The sequence below is a fragment of the Hypomesus transpacificus genome, unplaced genomic scaffold, assembly GCF_021917145.1.
Source record: "Hypomesus transpacificus isolate Combined female unplaced genomic scaffold, fHypTra1 scaffold_107, whole genome shotgun sequence".
In the NCBI taxonomy this organism is placed as follows: domain Eukaryota; kingdom Metazoa; phylum Chordata; class Actinopteri; order Osmeriformes; family Osmeridae; genus Hypomesus; species Hypomesus transpacificus.
Genome location: NW_025813698.1, coordinates 654,829 through 670,425, shown reverse-complemented (window position 1 = coordinate 670,425; position 15,597 = coordinate 654,829). Strand labels below are relative to the sequence as shown.

At 44.7% G+C, this 15,597-nt stretch overlaps 1 protein-coding gene and 1 long non-coding RNA gene across 6 annotated transcripts; one reads left to right on the top strand and one right to left on the bottom strand.

Moving 5' to 3' along the window:
* Positions 1-268: 268 nt before the first annotated feature.
* Positions 269-14,373, bottom strand: LOC124487952 (N-acetyllactosaminide beta-1,3-N-acetylglucosaminyltransferase 3-like). 5 transcript variants are annotated; one of them, XR_006958566.1, is made up of 2 exons: positions 12,320-12,481; positions 269-304 (listed from the first exon to the last, which is right to left on the bottom strand). XR_006958566.1 is itself a non-coding variant. In XM_047050369.1 (2 exons), exons 1-2 carry the CDS (start codon positions 14,356-14,358, stop codon positions 3,241-3,243), a joined length of 1,092 nt encoding a protein of 363 aa, XP_046906325.1. In that variant the 5' UTR covers positions 14,359-14,373; the 3' UTR covers positions 3,101-3,240. The 5 variants fall into 5 exon arrangements, 4 of the variants coding, with proteins under 4 accessions (XP_046906325.1, XP_046906322.1, XP_046906323.1 ...); XM_047050369.1 differs by lacking the exons at positions 269-304; positions 12,320-12,481 and adding exons at positions 3,101-4,324; positions 14,351-14,373; XM_047050366.1 differs by lacking the exon at positions 269-304 and adding an exon at positions 3,101-4,414 and having other exon boundaries at positions 12,320-12,597.
* On the top strand, positions 12,963-15,206 carry LOC124487953. The gene is made up of 3 exons (XR_006958567.1): positions 12,963-13,202; positions 13,617-13,689; positions 14,405-15,206. It is a non-coding gene; the product is annotated as an uncharacterized LOC124487953 (long non-coding RNA).
* Positions 15,207-15,597: the final 391 nt, after the last annotated feature.

The following is a 15,597-nucleotide window of genomic DNA, read 5'->3' as shown; positions in this document are numbered from 1 at the left end:
TTACAATTAGGTATGCCTTACAATGGCAATGGTATGAGTATTTTTTTGAGTGTCTTATATTTGCACTTGCCTGGCTGCCAGCTGTTTTCCGGGGCACCCTATGGGTTCTCCTCCACCAGACCAGAGTTGACACCTAGAGGTATGGCATCTGGTGATGCAAACGTTTTAAGTCATACTTTTGCTTCAAAGCATAGCCTTTAGGGTTGCCATGGCTCATACAATTATTGTCACTGTTATAAACGGTCATTCATTACTTTACCATAATTTCCAAGGGACACAGTACTTGTGATGGTGGTCGGATCACCTGTACAGAAATGAAAGTGGAATGTAGTTTACGTACATAGTAGCCTATTAGTATATTGATATTGAAGAAGCATCGCACATATGTGATCGTTCGAAAGCAGGGCCCCACAGCGTAGCATCGCACATGTGTGATTCTGAACATTCCAACCAACTATTTTCCGATGGGCAGAAACTATATGATAAACACTACAGTATGGCTTCAAAATGTACAATTAGTAGGCTAACAAGTAACACTAGCAAGTAGTAGCATTGGTACGAGTATTATCTTAGGTTGCTAGGTAACGGAAGCTAATTAAAGGTACATACCTTCCGTTTTGGAAAAATAACTCACGTACTCTGGTGAAAGTGTCTGAAATATTTAGAACTCACGCATCTAAAGGTTAAAACGAATAAACTTATCCAAAAACAAATGTCATGTACAAATTGGAAGAATTAGTGACATGATACTTTTACAGACGCCATTGCTGTGCATGCCATGACCGACTGTGAACGTGATCAGCCACGCGCTAGCGTCTTTGAAAATTCAGGGCTAGCTAACTAAATAAACTATTTTGGGACAAGGTTTTCTAACAGTTCTGAACTTTTATTTTCACTGATTCTTTTGAGGGTGATTTTTGAGACTCTAAACTTTGATAACATGTATGCATTTTCAGTATTTCAAAACAACTTTCTGGAGGGTTTGACCTAGCTAGCGAAATTCTAACGTAAACAATGTGAATCTGATATAACGCTATAAACAACTCAATTTCAAACCTATATGCCCCATCCAATTTCTAAAAATATGTTTATATATTTAAAACTATGTCTGTAAAGAAACTCACCTTTGAAGTAACTTATTTCCAGGTAAAATCCATTGTGTGAAAGACGGTAGGACCCCGGCAAAAACTGTTTAGGAAGCCCAGTTTCAGCTATGCCTTGAAATGGGCATGCGCAAAGTTGTTGCTCAGGGGCAGACTGAGGGGCAGGTTTGCTAAGGAAAAATTGTAATATTCTGTGATGACTTGTCTTTGAAAATGAAACTCTTAAGAGTCGCTTACCTTTTGGTCACATTTAACAATTTTGTAGGCCTATTACAAAACTATTGGAGCACAAATTTGCATGTCATACAGCTTTGGTGTGCTATAGCCTACAAATAATGTTTGCTTAATCATGTTACTCATCACACATTGATTGCTTTTGTACATGTTTATAGTAAAGAATGAAAGACTAAATTATATTCCACATTCTGTCTTTTTTAATTTACGATGTGTCTGCATATGAGAACATTGATGACCAATGACCTGCTGGGGCTGAGCAGCACATGAATTACATGCAGTGTCTACATTTATATATATAAACCACTGTATTGCACTCAAGATCCGTTGTCCTGCGACAAAAATAAGGTAACCAGCCGACCAAGGGACGACGTCGCGGCAACGTTGTCCATGGGACCAAAAAATAAGGTAACCAGCCGACCAAGGTACAACGTCGCGGCAACGTTGTCCATGGGACCAAAAAATAACGTAACCAGCTGACCAAGGTACAACGTCGCGGCAACGTTGCCCACGGACTTAAAAATGACGTTACCAGCCGACCAAGGTACGACGTCGCGGCAACGTTGTCCATGGGACCAAAAAATAACGTAACCAGCCGACCAAGGTACAACGTCGCGGCAACGTTGCCCACGGACCTAGAAATGACGTTACCAGCGGACCAAGATATGACGTCGCGGCAACGTCGCCCACTGGTCTAAAAATAACGTAACCAGCGGACCAAGGTACGACGTCGCGGCAACGTTGCCCACTGGTCTAAAAATAACGTAACCAGCCAACCAAGGAACGACGTCGTGGCAACGTTGCCCATGGGACCAACTGGCAACATTCCCTTTATAACATTGCTACGACGTTGCCACGACGTTGCCAGAAGGTAACGTCGCGGGTTACCAACTGAGCACTTACTGGCAACGTTGCCGCAACGTCATGTGTTAGCTGGGATATTCACCTCGCTAGTCAAATCTATTTCAGACAGTCTGCGGCTAGCAGCAACTCTACACATGGCCGATTATTTTCTGCTTAAAAATCTTGATTTTATTTGGGGACAATAACATGGCTTGATAGCTGGCTAGTCTTGTTGTTAAACATACTGTCAAATTATAATCACTATTTGGAGAAAATGCCAACTTTGATGCGATCATCTCACATCCATTTGCTATTCAACTCGCTCCACAGGCTGCGGCCTATGGAAGCAAATCGTGACCAAAATTCAAATGAAAATGCATTTCCAGAAATGCATTTTCATTTTAAGAATGTGGCTGCATTATTTGACTCATAAATCAAATTAGTATTCAATCATCCTATTTGCATTTTCATTTTCTTCTTTAAGACTGCTCATTCTTTCCCTTAATTAAAATGAAAACGAAAAAGACATTTGAAATTTAATTTTCAAAATATGCCCCAGCAAATAGATACCAAAATTCAATTTGAAATGTAAAATTTGAAAATGAAAATGCATTTCCAGAAATGCATTTTCATTTTAAGAACGTGGCTGCAAAATCGTGACCACAATTCAATGTCCCAGATATGCTCACCTTCATATTTCAGCAACTATGCTCTCCAAACTGAAAAACCATTTCATCCTGACAGGTCTGCTTAACTCTTTGAAAGCAAAGGCTGAGTGATTGGAAAATTAAGCCAAACCTTTTATTTACTAAAGCAACACCAACTCTATTTTAAATGAAAAATGAGTGCACTTGCTCATAATTATTTTGTCATTAATATTGCTTATAAACGTTAACAAGGATGAAAAACAAAACGCTTTCAATCTTTAAATACATTTTATTTGAAAAACCACCAAAATATTACATTATATTGTTATACATAAATACAAATCACCAATCCCCAGAGAGAAATCTGAATATAAAACTTAAAAAATAAAGAAGATGAGAGACACCTGAAAAGGTCAAAGTTGTGAAGTTTGTACATTACATTTCAGGTTAGGGTTCCGTACTCCATGCCACATGATGTAAATCTGATGTACTAAGAATCTGTGCACTAAAATCATTTCCCTGTAAAAACAAGGGTCAAATGCATCCAGCCTCTCTGAAGGAATGCGCAGTCCTGCAGTTCTGACACCAACATGGGACTCCGGGCCAAGACCAGCCTTTTGCAGGCACATCCCCATGTAAACATCATCAATGGGCAATATGGTTATTGACTGAGACATTTTGTATATGACCATAGCTGTATAGCCTGACAAGAGGAAGCCCCCTCCTCCACAATAGGGGGGGTATGTTTCTGACTCTTGTACCTGAACTGGCACATAGTACTTGCTCCCTCGGTCTCTGATGGGTCCAACATATTGAATGAGATGACCTGCAAACAGATGCTTGCTTCCATCATTGTCCTTGAGGCTTTGAGTGTATTCCACCATGTTATCTGTGTTGGCGAAGATGTCATCATCACCGTTAAGCAGGAAGCGAGCATTTGGGCAGTTCCTCTCCATCCACTCGAGAAACAGAATCTGCTTCAGTGTTAGATTGAAGAAAGTGTCACTGAAGTCCCATTGCAAGATGTCATGATGTTCTTTGTTTTCCAGCTCCAGTAAGTTGTTCAGCTTTGACTTCTCATATCCCGAGCTTGTGGTTCCTGAGATGAAGAGTCGACGCACCCACACCCCATTCTGGATTCTCTCCTCTGCCCAGGTTTTACGTAGAACCTCCCTGCGGTCATAGTTCCAGGGCAAGCTCTTAATAACCAGCAGAAGGAAGACATCGGCAGAGTTCTGTGGACCTCCACATTTATCAGGTACGTCAAGCAGCATGGGAAAGTGGCGGCAGTGACGATAATACAGGAAGTCTTGGATGTGGCCGGGAAGTGAAGAAAAGCCTGTCACGTTGGATGCAGATTCATTACGCTGACAAGGTGGCCATGTGATGGCATCTGATTGCACACTGACTGGTTTCTTAGTTATTTGGTTACGGTTTGATTCCTTTGTGTGTACTGGCATGTTATCTGACGGCTCATCTGCAGGGTGGGCCTCTTTCCTAAAGATAAACACCAGACAGAGTGTTCCAATCAAAAGCACAGCCGCCAATTTAATGTAACAGGATGTCCTCATCCTCATTGTGACTTCTCTGAAATTACAAAATGAGACATGTTTAGCAGATGGTATTATTTAGTTGCAACTGTAGGTAAACTATAGTTAAAAATATGTTACTGAACACATAGTATTAAGCCATTGCCGTGTACTCAAAGTTGGTCGCTTTAGCACAAGCTTTAGTCATGGACGTCACCGCAATCTAACTTGGGGGGGTCACATCACCCTTACTTACACCCTTAAAAAAAATTAAAGTCATTTGGACCCTTCCACATTTGCAATCAAAATATTGTGCATGACTGGTCTACTAGTCCAGCGATCTTTCCATTGCTTCACAATCAAATCTGTTCCACTTTATCAGTAGGGAGAATACCCATAGCAATAGAATTCCATTCCAAGTAAATTGTTAAAACTCAAACTTGAGATTTTACAGGGGCACAGCAGATTTATACTGGGGCACGTGCCCCAGTAAAAAGGGTCTAACGACGCCCCTGGAGGAAAGTTAGTCAGAGTTGCCCAAGTTTTCCCTTCAGTGGCCAAAGCACCCTTGTGAGACATTCTCTGACTATAATAGCATTAGTTAAGTCACAAAGATCCTTCTGCAAACATTATGATTATAGCTAGCTAGATAAACAAGCTTTTTACCTACATCTAGCACTAGGCTATACCATACTTTATTTACCCATTACAAGTGGAACAGCATTTGTTGATTTCTTAATCTGGGTCTGAAATATATTGTGCTTTTGGCCGTGTTCAGACCTAGGCGTCTGTTTCAGGCAGAAAGAGACGAGAAGGATGTTTTTTCCAAGTAGCTACAAAAGAAATTGCTGATGTTTTTTTTTTTATTGCAATAACAACCGTGAGCTAATCTGAAGTTAACCTTAGCAAACATTTTTTCTAGTTAGTTTTTCTAACAACTGAAAAAGAAGAAGAAAGAAAAACCCTTTATTTCAGAATTGTCTTCCAAATTAAACAAGGTTGCTCAACTTGTAATTATGGTAATTTGCAGAATTTCAATGGTACATGTTAGTCTGTAACATTAAGTAAAAACTAATTTAACCATTAAAACCATCCTCTGAAAGCTTATACCCTCAGGGTGTTATCTAATGAGACGAGACACGTCCTTCTCTCCATATTAGTATGCTGCCTGTTCTGCCCATAATATGTTTTTATTCTGTCCATAATGTGTTTTATGTATTGGGTTAATCTAACTTGAAACGATTGTATGTTCACGTGATGTAATGTGTTTGATATGAAAGCAAGTTTGGAATGTTTATATGTTTGGAATGTAAACAAACCAGGCATCGTTCACATAGCAACTATCAACTGTCACAGAGCAAAATAACAATTTTATGTATTTTCAATCCGCTGTGTGAATCTTAAAGAAAGCAATGACTGTAAGTTTTAAACGATCGTAATATGTACATTAAGTTAAATACAATGAGTTATATTGTAACCTTGATGATGATTTGGATGTTGTAGTCAAACTCAATCGCTACAATTGCTAAATACTACTGTCGCATATGTTACGTTATGTTTTCTAGCTTAGAGCTAGTAATATCAGTTATGTATGTATTTTATAACTAAGCATTATTCTACTTTCTCTTTTTATTTTGTAGTTTCACTCGATTTCAATGTTGTCAATGACTAATAGTCAATAAAGGAGCAAGAGGCTCATTTTCCTGGCTCTTGAAAAAGGAGTTTGGCTCGCTGTTGAATCTACGTTGACGCTAGGAAGCACAACACGTAGAGAGAACAGTACAGTACACTGCCCATGCATAATACTGTAACAATGGCGCTAGGGGTCTATATTGGAGTGGATGCGTAATAATCGGACGCAGAGAAGAAGACCTTTTTATCCTGTGTCCCATACACCGCTCGACTACAGGTTTTATTACTACACCACCAATCACATGTGAATGCCAACAACAAGTCATTAACTCACATACAATTCACAGTTATGGCAACAACGATAACTTATAGTTACTAATATCCATACATCATCCACTGACAAACCTAATTGACAGAACAACAACACTCAACTCAAACATGCATACAACATTAACCAAACATGAAACAAGTATGTGAATTGCGCCACCCACAATCCTTTGCGCCAACAGCGCGAGTTAACACGCGACCAATCCGTGGGTCGCTACATAGCCCCCACCTGAGGGGTCAGTCGTCCCCGACAACCCCATCACCCAACAGGTAGTCTCTTAAGTGTCCTGGCCGTAACCGCCGCCGAGTTGGCCTCCTGGGACTGGTAGAAGGTGCCATAGGGGGGGGGTTACATTGTCCAGTGGGAATGGTGCCGCTGGTGTCGTTCTCTGCTCCACCCGTCTCTGGAGCAAGCGGGCGATATGGTGATAGTCTGTCCTGGTGCAGCACCACCACACGCCCCCGACCAGGCATGCGCACCCGATACACCACCTCAGAAACCCGTTCCATAACCTCACTGGGCCCCTGCCAGTGACTGCATAGCTTGGGTGACACCCCCTTCTTACGAGTAGGGCAATACACCCAGACCTTGTCACTGGGCTTGAAGGTCAGCTTCCGACACCGGGTGTCGTAGGCTCTTTTCTGCCGCACCCCAGAGTTAGCCTGGGCCTGACGAGCGTACTCATGGACTACTTGGAGGCGATCTATCAACCTCCGGTAGTAATCCATCTCCTTTCCTCCAGCAATTTCCGGCTCGGGCGGGGTCCCGAAAACCAAGTCCACCGGTGTCCGTAATTCCCGCCCAAACATGAGGGCAGCTGGTGTGCACTGGCTGGACTCTTGGACGGCCGTCCGGTACGACCACAGGACCAGGGGCAGGTGGCGATCCCAGTCCCGCTGATGTTGGCTGGTCAGGATGGCGAGCTGGGTAGCCAGGGTGCGGTTGAACCGCTCCACCAGCCCATCGCTCTGAGGGTGGAGAGGTGTCGTCCTCGTCTTGGATACTCCCAGCCGTCGGCAGACCTCGCTAAAGACCTGGGACTCGAAGTTCCGCCCCTGGTCACTATGGAGTTCCGCAGGGACCCCGAAGCGGGCAAACATCTCCTCTACCAGCCTTTCCGCACTTGTGGTGGCACTCTACTCTCTACTCTACTCTTAAAGTTCAACAGCCAGGTAAGGGAAGCATGATCGGTGCGCACAAGGAAATGGCTGCCATGCAGGTACGGCCGGAATTGTCGCAGTGCCAGGACCACTGCCAGCAGCTCACGCCGGGTCACACAGTAGTTCCTTTCAGCTCGGTTCAGAGTGCGGCTAAAGTAGGCTACTGCGCGCTCCACCCCTCCAACACTCTGGGACAGTACGGCGCCAACTCCCACGTTGCTGGCATCAGTGTCCACGATGAAGGGCTGTTCCGCATCTGGGTAGGCCAAAATGGGAGCCTCGGTAAGGTCAGTTTTTAGCTGGGTGAAGGCTCCGGCACACACGTCGTCCCAGTCAAAGGGCTGTCCCTTGTCAGTCGATGGAGGGGTTTGGCAATCGTGGCGAAGCCCCGGACGAAACGCCGGTAATAGGACGCCAGGCCCAAGAAGCTCCGCAGTTCGGTGACGTTGGCAGGGGGTGGCCAATTCTGGACTGCGGCCACCTTAGCGGGGTCGGTAGCTACCCCGTGCGCGCTGACCACATGGCCCAAGAACTGCGTTTCTCTTGTCAGCAGGCGACACTTGGCAGGGTTCAACCGCAACCCAGCCTGACGAATGGCTTCAAAGACCTCTTGCAGGTTACCCAGGGCTCGGTCAAAGTCGCTGGCATGCACCAGCAGGTTATCCAGGTATACCACACAACGACTCCGTGGTATTTCAGCCAGTACCCTCTCCATCAGCCGTTCGAACGTCGCTGGTGCATTACAGAGTCCAAACGGCATAACACGAAACTGCCACAGTCCCTGTCCAATGGTAAAGGCAGTCTTTGGTCGTGCGTCAGGGGCCAACTCCACCTGCCAGTAGCCACTACGCAGATCAAGGGAACTGAACCAGCTGGAGCCTGTGATATGGTCGAGGGCGTCATCTATGCGAGGGAGGGGGTAAGAGTCCTTCTTGGTCACCGCGTTGAGACGTCGATAGTCCACGCAGAACCGCCAGCTGTCATTCTTTTTTCGAACCAGGACAGCTGGTGCGGCCCACGGACTGTCAGAGGGCTCAATTACCCCAGCAGCAGCCATCTCCCTAACTTTGTCTTCTGCCACCTGTCGCTTGCCGAGGGCCAGCCGGTGAGGCCGCAGGCGGATGGGTTGGGCGGTACCGGTGTCAATGGAATGCTGAACCAACCCCGTCCGCCTACAGTCCTCATCCTTTGCTGCAAAGATATCTGCATAGTCCTCTAGGAGGTGCCTCAACTGGCCGCACTGCTGTTGGTCAAGGCCATCACTGCTGCGGCGGCAGAGTTCCCTCACCGCCTCAGACGTCTCCGCCGATGTATGGTTGGTAGGCTGACCTGGCATGGAGTCGCTGGTGGCAGCTGTTTGGCAGCTGGCTTGCTGGTCTCTGACCTTTGTGTTCTTGTCCTGGCCGGCCTGGAGCGCCACAGTCTCCCCACCAAGGGTGATGGCTGCCCTCAGGACATCAACATAGGCACCCCAACGGGACAACAGGTCCAGGCCGATAATGCACGAGTCCTGAATATTGGCAAGCCAGAACTCGTGCTCCGCCTCCTGGTTCCCAGCCTGGATCCGCAGATGCTTCTTCCCCTTTGTAGCAGCCTTCTCCCCTGTCACCGTCACCAGGTTCGTGTCTGACTTTGCCCATGCGCCGGAGAGCGTCCCCATGGTTCCTGGAAGGACGCCAGGACGCACCAGTGAGACGGTAGACCCCGTGTCTACTAGAGCTTGGCAGGGTTGGCCATCAAGCCAGCAGTCCAAATACAGTCCCTTAGTGTTGCCTACACGACCAATCAACAGTTCTTGGCTTAAGGGAGGGGCCAACGATTGGGGTGGCGGGCCCCTCACTGCGCCACCCCCCCGTCGTTTCCCGTCTGCTGTGGTGCTCTGGAGACTGGTGCTGGGCAGTCACGGGCAATGTGACCAGGTTCGTCACAACGATAGCACCGAAGAGTGGATCGAGGTCGACGGTTCCCAGCTGGGGCTGGCCGCCGCTGAAACTGCACCTGACAAACTGGCTCGGCCTCCTCACCCTCACAGTCGATGGCCCGGACGTGTGGAAGGGACAGCCGTGGGGCAGCCTGAGTGCAGAGCACCGCCTCTGCCCGTACCGCTTCTTGAAGAGCCCCCTCCAGGGTTCTGGGCATGGTGAGACGCACATGCTGGCGTAGCTGCTCTGGCATAAGCCCCTTGAGGAATGCATGGAGAGCCAGCTCCCCTCTTGCAGCGGCGTCGAACATTGGATAGCCATGGCGGGCGTAGAGCTGGATATCTGCGGCGAAAGCGCCCAAACTCCCTCCCTCCTGGCGGCGACAGCTGGCTAGCCTGTCCCTACTCTGGTCAGGGAATGGTGGCTGCCCGAACCGCCGCTCCAAGGCCCCGGTCAAGGTCTCCAGGTTCCGCTGTTCTCCCGGGGTCAGATCCAGGAGCACCTGCAGCGCATTTCCCTCCAGCGCCAGGGCAAGATGAGTGGCGGCTTCCTTGCTGCTCCAACCACCATGCCACACTGCCAACTGGAACTGGGCAAGATATGGCTCCAGGAGCGTCTCTCCATTGAACTTGGGCACCTTCGCTGGTGTTCTTGGCATGGCAGTGGAACGGGGCAGGATGGCCCCAACATCCACCTGTGGGGACGCCCCAGGTAGGTCAGGTTGGATGTCCACAGCTATGGCTGTGTGTTCTGTGGTTCCACTCCCGGCCTCTAGGGGGCGACAAGGCCGTGGCACACTGGACCCATCAGCGTGGGACGACGTTCTTGCCCTGGAACGCTCCATCTTCAGCCTACGTTTCTCCAGGTGTAGCTGAGTCCTCTTAATGGTCTCTTCAAGATCTGCGATTTCTTCCTCCATCCTGCGTGGTTGCGCCATCCCACTTCTGACACCAATGTAACGATGGCGCTAGGGGTCTATATTGGAGTGGATGCGTAATAATCGGACGCAGAGAAGAAGACCTTTTTATCCTGTGTCCCATACACCGCTCGACTACAGGTTTTATTACTACACCACCAATCACATGTGAATGCCAACAACAAGTCATTAACTCACATACAATTCACAGTTATGGCAACAACGATAACTTATAGTTACTAATATCCATACATCATCCACTGACAAACCTAATTGACAGAACAACAACACTCAACTCAAACATGCATACAACATTAACCAAACATGAAACAAGTATGTGAATTGCGCCACCCACAATCCTTTGCGCCAACAGCGCGAGTTAACACGCGACCAATCCGTGGGTCGCTACAATACATTCGGTATTGGTAACTGGAGTATATGGCTGATACTTTTTTGGGCTGTGCCATTTAGGGAAACTGATTCAACCACCTAAACCAGTGTTTCTGAAACTTTTTCAGACCAAGGACCACTTAGCCAATAATAAAAAATTGCGGACCATCTAACTAAATAGTATATCCCCGGAACAACAGGCCTCCTACCCAGACCTGGCACCATACAATTGTTAGCAGCACATGATTTTCTAAGGGATATTGTATTTTGCTAATTATGATTTCCGCTAAGAAAAAAATGCTGCGGACGCACATGGCTTTAGTGAAGCTAAAATCAAAGATTGGTGGCACGAGTTGTGTAAACGCTTAGGCTAAATGATGGCATTAAATGCTGAAATTGGCAACTGCTACTAGAGCTTTACACATCACCCCTCCGGAGAAAATGTCCCTATGATGGCCGATATGGATGCTTCCCCGATCGAGTGTCTATGCCACAGCGGAGTCTTGGTAAATAATTGTAAAAGTACGGCTTTAATCCCATCAATCCGATGTCAGTGAATCGATACTAATGGACATCTCAGACATGTAGAGGCATTAGAAAAATAGTGGTTGAACACTGAATAAATGATAGGGAAATATAGCACTATAGTAAGTGCACTAAATAGCATCAATCAGATTCAATAGTTTGTATAGTCTCTAAGAAATCTCAAATTACAATGATAACAATAAGCATAATAACCCTCACAATAGAAATAAAAACAATTTAAAATAGCCATGCGCTAATATGGTCCGAATCATCACCAAGAGTGTAAACACTTTTTGAACACAATAAGAGGGTTAATTAAAACCCAAAATAGGGCCTAACGTGTTTTAATACAAATAAGCAATAACCCAAACTAACAAGAAAGTTAACGAGAAAGAGGTTTTGGCAGTTAAGATACATCATAGAGGAAAGTAATAAGCTAATGGAAATTAATGCAAAATGGTGGCAAACATTCAAATGGTGTCATGTCTGGGGAAAATTTGATAAATAAATTACACCATGTTTTTAGGCTTGGTTTAGGTAACTGTGCCAACTTTTCAAACTAATGCAACTAAGCTATCTTACAGTAGGGTATTTAGTAGAAAATTCTTAGAGAGAAAAAGGCTGAACTTGTGCGTATGGGTTGTCGGAAATACAGGAAGACAGGGTGTAGTCTGTCTAAAATTTGTAACAAAACCTGTAACTTGCCGCAAATTCTGTTTCAAATAAAATGTTAGTCTACAAAGGATACAGCTTTTTCCCTTGGTTGTTTGCTTTAAAAAGTAGACTTGATCATATGGCCTGCGGAATATGCTACTCTCAAGGCATTGCGTTTTCCTTTCAAAACTAACATTTTCAAATCATTAACAAAAGCTGTCGACTCGATGAGCCGGGGATGAAATTACATTAGGCTTTTAATACAGATTTATCAAACGTTTAACACCACGTCGTTTGCGTAGCTAAATCAATGTAATAACCACTTTGATGTATTTGACTAGACCAAATAGCCTACAAGTAGCAGATGCATATATACGCATATAATTGTACATACAATTATTATTATTATTATTAGAAATTACGTAAAACTGCCTACCTTCAAAATTATATCCTTTCTGTCGTGTGTTATGAAGTCGGGAAACGGGTAGCCTGCACTTGTGTCACACTTCCACCACTTCTCTAAAATATGACCGCTTTTAAGTGTTTCATCGTAAGATGTAGTCATGCAATAAAGACCGGTAGCTCGTTTTTTCCCCGCGCGCACCTTTTGCTGAAAAGGGGATAAGTTAAATCAGTGGCGTAACTATAGGGAGTGCAAGGAGTGCAGCTGCACTAGGGCCCGTGGCGAAAGGGGGCCCGTCCTCGATCTCACCGTAAAAGTGAAACAACCTGACCGGGCACCTTAAGGCAATCTGACTGGGCCCCTTGCACCGCTGTAATACCGCCAATTGAGGTTTACACATGATCCAGTCTTATCAATTCGCAAACATTTCTCAATTATGGTGTCAGTTATTCAGAATTATGAGCTATCACCTGCCCAATAAACATTTTAAAAACAGTCAGTGTTAACAACAGCAAACAATTAATTTTTCCTCATTTGCCTTTTGCTGAATTAAACAAATGTTGTTTTTATTAAGTAATATTGCCCTCGAAAAATAGCAAGTATGTCTGGGTAATATTGTTGTCAAAGATTCCCGCCCACCCACACACGATTGTTCCCATCCAGTTGTTGGAATACCACAGACAGTTGTTGGGATACTACAGTTGTGTTGCATTAGCGTTTTGAAGCGAATTAGGCTACCCCATGCCATGCCCTTTAACATAAAAGTGGCTCCAGAAGGAACGAAAAGAGCAAGATGTAAGGGTGGCAAAGCTGTCAAAACTATCCTCATTTGGATTGTGGCGAAGCGTGTTGAAGAGGACGCTACGTCTGACCCCCAGCCCGGCAACAGCAATGAGTGTGAAACTCAGCCACCAGGGTAGGCTAATAATTACATAACGTTTACTGTCTGGTGTATGCAGTTGACATGGCTATTAAACGTCATAAAAATGCACATATAGGCCTAGGCTACCAGCCAGCGAACCAGATTGCATGCTTTGCATAAGACAGTGCCATGAAAGCACACGCCACTTCAGACTCGGTATATGCATTTCCACTTAGTCTATCTCTTGTGAGCAGTGGCGGCCTTGGCAGTGGCGGCCTTAACTTTTGTGGTTTCCTGCTTTGTGGTTTCCTGCATGGGCGAACCAACCCTCTGTTATCTTGAGCGCCAAAACTGTCGCATGAGTAGTTCCAATATATTTCAATATATTTTTGTTTTCCTGTTGTTGGCCCGATGTGCTCTAAAATAAAATCACTGTCAAAAAATCTTTATATATATTTTTTCATTCAGGATTTTCATTCAGGATTCTCACGCCCTGGGAGAGTAGGAGGAGGAAGAAGGAGACAGCCGGGAGAAGCAAAAGGTGCGTTTGACATGGACTGCGGCTGCCTGACACGACCAGCGGAGGAGATTCCAAGACCTATTGCGTCGTGAGCATCTCTTCATATCATGCAGTCGGGGCACACCTTCCTAGCAGGGCAGGATATCTAAACAGGATATCACGGCACTCTGCATTCCTTAGTGCGACACAGGATGGTTCCAGCCAATCCTGCTGCCTCCGCCTTTCTGGTGTTGTGCCATCAGATGCACGGCTTCCTTGAGACCCCCAAGCGGGAGCGTGCGCGAACCAATCAGAGTCAAAAAGTGAAGGATTTCGTCTTGATGTCGCAACCAGCGTAGGGGAGACAGATGTCTCACATTATACTTTCTTTGTTATATAATTCAAGAGAAGAATGTCGGTTATCTGTGTTATTAACAGATGTTATTCTAAACACAAAATCCTTAAAACTCGTCATTCAAACCGTATATTAACGAACCCAAAGCAACATTCTTGCTCCACGACATCGCATTCTGAGGAAATATTCCCCAGCTATGATGACCAAAATGAACTTATTTTGTTCAGCAGGTTCAAAGTATTTCACATGACTCTTTATACTAATGTATCAATTAGCCTACGAGTATAGTAATTCAATGGAATTTTCACATCTTATATCTCTCCATCGTTTAGCTTGTGCCCAACTTACCTCAGCATTCCTAGATGACAGACAATATTCTTTTTTTTTCTCCCTCTCTTCCAGACTTTCAATTAAACATCAGACCCACCAATAACCGCAAGGAGTCCAGCAAAGGTGTGATCTGACAGAACCGGATTTGGAACTGGATGAGAAACAACTGATTCTGAAACCGAAAGTTTGAAGTTGATCAATTAGAATCTGTTAAATCAGGTGTTTCTTTGTCTTGATGAATCATTCTGTTTAATCACTCAAATATTTGACGTGAACAGAGGACATTTTGTAAACCATGTGCCTGTGAGTCTTCGAGACAGATGGCAGTTATAAACCCCCACCTTTGGATTGTAGTACTGGATGTACAAGTACTAATCCTCCTGGAGATTTTATATTGTGAAGAAGGACGCGAAAGCGACTGCCATTGAGTTTTTCAGCTGAACAGATAGACTGTCGTTGCTTCACCCCAATACACACGTCCCTGTCATACAGGAATGCGAAAGACAAGTAAACTACTATAAAACCTCTATGTATCAGCATCAAAATAATTTCTCACCATCAAATCCTTTTTTTAAATAGGAAATATTACTCTTATTGTTTAAGTCAATTAAATAAATGAAAAAATAAAACATAATAATCCCCCACCATTAACTATTCTGTTTTCAGACCTGTCCAACCTATACATACACAATGCATGCTATTAAATGTACATGCTGGGGTAGAAGGGGAAACAATGTATGCATAGGGGAGAGCATTTCATGGAAGGTCTTGTTTTCCATTTGATGTAAATCCAATGCACCCCCTGCTAACTCTGACAAAGAAAGTGTTACATGCCTGAAACTTACTCTGGTTACTCACAAGGTCTGTATGACAAAATAAACTAAATGTTAAGGAAAACTCCTTTATTCCATCACATGATTTCCTGTTCCCCTTTCAACACACACTCAGTTGAACTATTGTGTGCATTAGAGGCCCCCTCGAGTCCAAATCCTTCAGCTCTTTTGTAAAGAAGTCTATTTTTATCACCACACCAGAAGTGGATATTCTTCTCTCTAAATGTCTCATTGCTGCCCCTTTCGTCTTAAATATAAATAAATACACAAGGTAGGATCACAAACACAAAGTCTATAAGCAGAACAACATTGCTGACTAGCTAATCTTTTGGTGACATGGCAGTTACATTTATTCATTTAGCAGACTATTTATCCAAAGCGACTTCCAAGACAGAACTTTACAAAAAGTGCATAGGTCAATGATCGTAAACA

What these genes read in the sequence shown, in the direction of transcription:
- LOC124487952 (XM_047050366.1), bottom strand. Translation starts at nt 4,404, where the DNA reads ATGAGGATGAGGACATCCTGTTACATTAAATTGGCGGCTGTGCTTTTG.